The following is a 7,417-nucleotide window of genomic DNA, read 5'->3' as shown; positions in this document are numbered from 1 at the left end:
TTTCAGATCCACGACGCATAAACGCAGGGGCAGGCTCCAGAGTCGGGGAAATCTCCGCGGAATCGGCAGAAAGTGCGTCAGGCGGCCCGGCCCGTCCCCCGCCGGCCGGCCGGCCGGCCTCCCCCCGCCCTCCATTGCCCCTCACCCCCAGCCCCCGCTCCGGCCCGCGCGGTAACAGCCCCGGGACGCCGGTGCCGCCCGGGGCGCGGCCGCCCCGCCACCGCCAGGTGAGGCGAGGGCCGAGGGCAGGCAGGCCGGGCCCAGCCTCCTCCTCACCCCGAGAACGGCCAGGCCCCACCGCCTCAGCCCCCGCAGCTGCCCTCGCTGCGGGGGGGAGCTGGCCGGAGCGTGGGGGGGGGCGGGGGGGACGACGACGGGGCGTCCCGGGCCGAGCCGCCCCCCTCACGCCCCGCGGGCGGGACGCGTGTGGGGGCGCAGCCCCTGCTCGGCGGCGGCTCCCCGGCGGGGGCGGCGGGGGAGGGGAGCGCGGCCGCCCCTCCCCACCCCCTCGCGGAGCGGCCGCCTGGAAGTTGGGATAGAAGTTCGGGGAGGAAGAAAACGTTCTGGTTGGCGGCACCGCTCCTTGGCAGCCGAGGGCGGGCGGGCGGGAGCCGGGAGAGGTGCGGGCGGGCGCGCAAGGACGGGCGGTGGGGCGGCGGGCGAGCCGAGGCGTGAGGCGACTGCGGGCCGCGCGCGGTGGGAGGCCTGGGGGGGTCCGGGCAGCGCCCCCCGCGCCGGGCGCCCCTCGAGCAGGAGGCGGTGCGGGCGGGCGCGGGCAGGAGGGCTGCGCGGCACAGGCTGCCTCCGTCGGATACGGTGCGGGCGGGCTCAGGAGGGGCGGGGCCGGCGAGGAGTGATTCGGGCGGGCGTAACTCCGAACTTTTGTTTGGTGTGTTGTGTGAGTTAGTTTCCGCCGCCGGGACAGAGGCGCCGGCCGGGCTGGGCCGGGCTCGGGGAAGCGCCGCACGGTCAGAGTTGTTTTGCCAGTTGCTGCGGCCGGGTCGGCCTCCCTGCCGAGGGGTGAGAAGCACCGGCGACAGCAGGACGAGCCGCGGCCCGGGGAGCGGGGCATGCGGGGCTGGGAATCCGGGCTCTGAGCCGCCGAGCCCCGCCAGGGAAGCGCCGGGGGGTCCCGACGGAGCCATGGATCCTGGGCAGCCTCAACCGCAGCAGGCGCCGCAGGCAGCGCAACCCCCGGCCTCGCAGCAGCCGCCGCCGCAGCCCCCGGGCGCGGTGTCGGGGGCCCCGGCCGGCGCGGCGCAGCCCCCGGGCGCGGGGCCCCCTCCGGCGGGGCACCAGATCGTCCATGTGCGGGGCGACTCGGAGACCGACTTGGAGGCGCTGTTCAACGCCGTGATGAACCCCAAGGGCGCCAACGTGCCGCACACGCTGCCCATGCGGCTTCGGAAGCTGCCCGACTCCTTCTTCAAGCCGCCCGAGCCCAAGGCCCACTCCCGCCAGGTGAGGGGGAGGGGGCGGCCGCGCCGCGGGCGGGAGGGAGGGAGGCGGGGGGCGGCTGGGCCCGGCCCGGCCGTGCGCTCTCCCTGCCTCCCTCTCTGCCGCCGCCGAGCTCCTCCCGGGGGAGGCGTGTGGGGGAGGGGGAGGGGGCCGGGGCGGGAATCCGCCCTCCGCGGGGCTGAGCGGGGCCGGAGGCGCCCGGCCGGGGCTGCCGGGACGGTCGGTGCCGTTCTCCTTCCCCCGCCTTGCGGGCGAGTCCGCCCCCCTCCTCCCCCGTCCCCCCCTTTATTCCTTCTTCTGCAGGGGCGGGGGCGCCGCGCGGCCCCTCTCCTCCCGCGCCTCAGGGCGCTGAGGGGAGCCGGCGCTGCGGCGGGAGGGCGGGCGTCGACCCCGGCCCGGTCTGGTCTCCGGCGGGGCCTCGGGCTCCACATCCGCTCCTTGGCGAGACCCGCGGCCGCTTTCTCGGCCTCGCCGGGAAGGCGGCGGGAGCCCCTAAAACTTAGGTGAAAACACTTTGCTTGGAAGATGGGGAGGATTTCGCACTGGGGTCTAATCCTCCTGCATCGTGGGGCTGCCCGTCTGTTGAGTGGGGTAACGAGGTTGTGCCAGACTTTCCCCGTCAAACAATATGGATGTAGCTTTTCCACCATTTAATCGCTGCGCTGGGTCGAGTAGGATTAACCCCCCCACACATACACAGGCTTCCGAAGTTCATTCCCGAGCCGCCCTTCAGGTCTGACGGCGTCGAGGGTCCGCCGGGCTGACCGCCTGCGCCCTGGGCAGGAGCGGCTCGGGATGTGCCGTCGCGGGGCGCGGGCGCAGCGCTGGGGGCTGCCGAGGCCTCGGCGGTGCCGGCCCGGGGGATGCGGGGCAGGGCCGGCGCTCGGCCTCCGGCAGCGGTTGGTCTTTAAGCAGAGTGACTTTTGTGCCAAGACGTAAGTGTTGGTGCGGATCGACTGAAAGTTAATGTTTAGGCTGCTGTTACCAACTTTTTGGAAGGCGGTTGTGCCTGCTCGAGTGTTTTATTAAGTAATGGACTCTGTTGCTAAGCTGTAAAATAGGTTTTATTATTGGCTATTGTCACTTTATCTGTGTAGCCACTAGGAGTGAAACTTGCTCTGTGTACTGGTGCTTGGTACTCTTGTTGTTAAGGGTCTGTCAACATTTCCATTATTAAACTTCTGTTTTGAAGGATTTATAACTTGGCTTCTGAAGTTTACTCCAGGCTGAACCTTGGCACGTACTCTCTCATCCTAGGAGTTAATTCATTTTCCAAATACTCGAGAAATCAGTCTGGCCTTCATATTGCAAAACTGAAAAGAAAATAGAAAGGGGTGGGGCTGAGTTGCTTCTGTAGTTTTGCTTGCTTCTGACTTGCAGACCTTTAACAACAGACTAAAATCCAGCGAGGAATAAGGTTATGACATGTAGTTTTTTCCAAGTTGTGCAAATCTTATCGCAGTTCCATTGTGCACAAATGTGAACTGGTATACGTTCAGCTAACACTTGGTGCTGTGTCCTGTTAAATACAGTAACTGCAGTTAAATATAGCTATCGCGTTTGAAATGCACTTAACGTGTGTGACATTCATACAACTTGTACTTTTAAGCATAGCGTTATCTTGCTTGTGTATGTTACTCTTCATCTGTAATGCATATTTAGTTGGATCACTGTTCCTTGTGCCAGTCGGTGGTTCCTAACACATAAACTTGAAATAAGCTGAAGCCAGAGAATCATTTGCTTCATTGTGGACTGTTTTTTAAAATAAAATTTTCCTTTTTGTTTAGTTGTGCCACAAAAATATTATGTTTAACAGATAAGGTCTTTAAGTTTCTGTAATGCTCCTGTTTCTCAAGAATTACAATACCTCAAATCCAGTTAATTTGCAACTTGCGTATTTTGTTTAAATGTAAGCTAATTCGTTTCCAGTTTAATACATGAAACTTTGCATGTGCTTGCATACAGATGTAGTGAAACAGAATTGTCGGTCTCCATAAGAGGCCTTATGTATTGTCAGTCTCCATAATGGGGCCTTATGTATGGTGCAATACCTTGTATAGAGAGGTGTGGCAAGGGCTGATACATGCATCTTATTATAGGTGTCCATGTTGTTCTGGTGTATCTATAAAATCAATTAATTTGTAAATATATATTAAAAAGTCAATATTACTTTAAACCAGTTTTCAGAGCTGCCTTTTCTGTTTCACAGTGAACACATATTTACTACTGGCAAAGAAGTTCTATGTGCTTATGACTGGTAACTCTGGTGAATGGTTTTGTGAGTCACTTTTGACTGACTGGTTCAACAGTTGGCTAAGGCTTTGCTTTGAATAAAGCATGGGCAGACTCTTTATAAGCTCCCAATACCCTTAAAGCGTGGTTTGTGTGCGGGTTAGGAAATTTTGCGTTCAGTCTTGTTGTATAGGGCTTTTTAATGGTTCAGTTCAGGAGTCTTCCTCCGTTGGAACTCACTGCTGTCAGCTGGCATTCCTTTGTTGCTTTTCTCCTTGTGTAATCATTTAAACCCCTGCAGAGGGTGTATGTGTGGGTGTCTTTGCACCCCCACACCTCCATTTCAAAAAGAGAGTGGGAAATTAACTCCTCCAGCAGAAGGTGGGTGCGATGGTAATGGGTGGATGCAGTCCAGTAATGAACCGTGCAATATGCTGTATGAGGTCTGCTGACTGCGGGCATGTTTTTTTCTTAACCCTGCACCAAGGAGTAAGAACTTTAGTTTTCAAAATAAAACTAAAGGCACTTAGCACATACTGAGAGTTAGTATTTCTTGATTTGCACAAGAGCATTTGTGATGCTAATTAACCAACCTACTTGGAGGCTCTCTTGAACAGTCACAACTAGAAAGTAAGCAGAACTTTAGAATGACTAACTTATGAATTTCTTCTGAAAGATTCACTTAAAGTGAAATGTCTTCTGACAGCTGCATTTCTGCTGAAATACAAGAATCTTAATGGGAATAATTTCACTCCTGGCAGGCCAGCACTGATGCGGGGACAGCAGGTGCCCTGACCCCTCAGCATGTCCGAGCTCATTCCTCTCCAGCATCACTGCAGCTGGGAGCTGTTTCTCCAGGGACGCTTACACCCTCTGGAGTAGTGACTGGACCTGGAGCTCCATCTTCTCAACATCTCCGCCAGTCTTCATTTGAGATCCCTGATGACGTACCTTTGCCACCAGGTTGGGAGATGGCTAAGACACCATCTGGACAGAGATACTTTCTTAAGTAAGTAAAATTTGTTTTCAGCTAGCTGTATCTCTGGTGGTTTGGTGTGTTTTTTTTTTTTTTGTAGTCTTTGAATTTGAGTAAATTTCATTGTGTTTAAAATACATGTTTTTAAAAATATGCTCCTGATTTTAAGTAGGAGATACTACCACTTCAGTATTTCTCCCATATCAACTCTGCCGTTTCTGAAAACTATATGGTACTCTGTGAATATTTATCCTATCTTAATCTTAGTTGAAGAATGTTATCCATTATATTGTATACTGAAAATTGGTGCAGTGCGCATAGTGATTTTTAAACAATGTGACTTTTGGATATGCTGAATCTTGCCAGAGTTCTCATGCAGGTCAAAAAACATTTTACCTCACTTTTATGATACAGATGTAAAAATACAGAATAACTTTAGAAACTATTGTAGTGAGAATATCAGGACTTCTTATTTTTTGAATAAAGACAATGGTGTAAGTATGCAATCAACACATTTTTGCCTACTCTCTACTCATGAGGAAATTAATATATGTGTTTGATTGCAGTATTTGGGTCTGTAACTCTTAACTCATCTACCTTCCCTGCAGTGAAAGGGAAATTGCAGAACTTCTAACATTGTTTCTTGTTCCTACAGCTGTAGCTTTTTCACACAGTGAAATTAGTATCACCTTTTCTATAACTGAAGAGAGGTTACACATGCCAGCCATCTGACACCTAATCCATCAGGGAGCATTTTCTTTTATGCTGTGTAGTTTTCTAAAAAAACAGGAGCTTGTCCTTCTTTCTGAAAGCGTGCCCACCAAGACACATAATTTGCTCTCAAATATTTTGACTATATTTTGAACATTTTATTTAACTGCAAGTCTCTAAATAACCCATTATATGTAATTTTCAGGGCTGGGAGAAGGGAGGGGCAGTACAGTGTGTTATTTATGTAAAACTTGTTTCAGCCAAGAAAAACATCTTTATCCCTACCTTTCTTGCTAAAACATTGTCATTAATATGTGCATTTGATTGAAGTAGTTGAGTTTGTAGCTTCAAAAACAAATTTACATTGTCTGCAATGAAAATGGAACTTGCAGAACATCTTAAAACTGTTTCTTGTTCCTATAGCAATGGTGTTTCCGTACAGAGAAATTAGCATCACTTTTTTTTTATTACTGAAAAGAAGTTACAGCAGTTGTCTGGCATTATTTGAGCCTGAAGGTTTCTTTTTGAAAACAATCATTCTGTATTAGGAATGTGAAAATGAGCATTAGCTATAGATCTTGAAGATGTGACGTTTTCTTTGGTCAAGTTTAACAAATCAGCATATTCTAGAATGTGAGCTCTTCAGTGGGCACTATTAGAATTTTTTTGGAACTGTGAGTTTATGCCATTTGAGAGCTGTAGCTCATTGGACCTTGAGGAAAGCACAGACTGAGTTTTGAAATGGAAAGCAAACTTTGTTTTGACTGTGCTAGTGAGACCTCTTAAAGAGCAGCTTATGAAGCATGAAAAATAGATATTTGATTTTTAAGTTTTACTGTCACAAGTGTTTGTTTTTGATAATGCTGTCAATTCTACAGAAAATAGAGAACAGTTTGAGATGCAAAATGTCTTCACGCTCTTATTATCGATTTTTTTTTTTTTAAATTATGCACATTCAGGTGAAATGGGAGTGAAAGATTTGTTCTTGGAAGGCTTTTCTGCAGTTTCATTATTACCACAAAAAATCTTTTCCTTTTTTTCTGCGAGTTTTTTTGTCTTTTCTTGGTGTCCTGGTATCCATTTCAAAGAGTCAGGTTTCAGCAAGAACAATAAAGAGCCTGAGACTGGAAAGTACACACAAGTCTGGCAAACTCATCTGCATGAGCAAGATCATTTGTTCTCAAGCAGACATCCAAAGTAAATGATTGAAAGAGCTGCTAGCTGTGAAGGATGTGTCTTGAAGGGGAAAGGAGTGGAAACAAACCAGGTTGTTAGGAAGAAAAATAAAGGCTGTACTTTTTGAACCTCTCCCTGCTGGGTCACATGCTGACCTTGGGAGATTTTAAACAGCTTAATGGGCTGTTTTCTTTTGGCTTTCCTTGAGTGATGCTGTGGTATGGGAGAGTCTAATGAGGACAGTTCTGAAGGCTCTGTTCACACTTGAAGAACATTTGTTGTTCCTAAAAGGTTGTTTAATACTATCTACAGGTGAGATCCACCAACTTCATTGGAGTTCATGAAGTCTTGTAAAAAACATTTCAAGTACTAGCAAAATGTTTGCTTTGTATGTTTAGGAAATCCAAAGAAATGTAAGAATTATTTTTGAGTAGCAAGTTTGTATTTCAGAAGCTTTTTTCAGTGTTGAGCGATAAGTTCTGTCTCATACCTACAAGCCCGTTACAACTAGACAAGATGTGAGTTTTACCTTAAACATTTGTTTGAAGCGTAAGTACTGAGATTCCTGATGCTAAATACATTTAACGTGGTTCCTTCTACCATATGCAGATTTTTGGTGTCTCTTCCAAGTGTTCAGCTTTTTTGTTGGATTGGCTGCATTGCTCTTTGTTTCCATTTGCTCTGTTCTGTAGCCATTCCATGAATAGTCTGGTAATCAGGCTCTAGAAAGATCTTTGCAGAATAGGTAACAGTATTAGATTTTTTCCAGATGTCAGTAAGCCTTATGGTTACAGTTATCATAATATACTACAGTGCAAACAGAGTAACATAAAATTGAGTACCGTGCTTAATACAGTCTGGAAT

At 49.8% G+C, this 7,417-nt stretch overlaps 1 protein-coding gene across 8 annotated transcripts in view; it reads left to right on the top strand.

Annotated features, from left to right (window-relative positions):
• Positions 1-209: 209 nt before the first annotated feature.
• YAP1 (Yes1 associated transcriptional regulator) overlaps positions 210-7,417 on the top strand; it is an 88,709-nt gene continuing 81,501 nt past the window's right edge. For 2 of the 8 annotated variants that reach the window (XM_072850659.1, XM_072850660.1), the window contains exons 1-2: positions 866-1,461; positions 4,452-4,699. In XM_072850659.1, coding sequence (XP_072706760.1) covers positions 1,144-1,461; positions 4,452-4,699 — 566 coding nt within the window. In that variant the 5' untranslated portion in view covers positions 866-1,143. Of the gene's footprint in view, positions 228-864; positions 1,462-4,451; positions 4,700-7,417 lie in introns of those variants that run through there. The other 6 variants (XM_072850655.1, XM_072850656.1, XM_072850654.1 and 3 more) reach the window with 5 other exon arrangements.

This window comes from Ciconia boyciana, chromosome 1 (assembly GCF_034638445.1).
Source record: "Ciconia boyciana chromosome 1, ASM3463844v1, whole genome shotgun sequence".
NCBI lineage: Eukaryota > Metazoa > Chordata > Aves > Ciconiiformes > Ciconiidae > Ciconia > Ciconia boyciana.
This window is presented reverse-complemented; position numbering and strand designations above follow the sequence as displayed.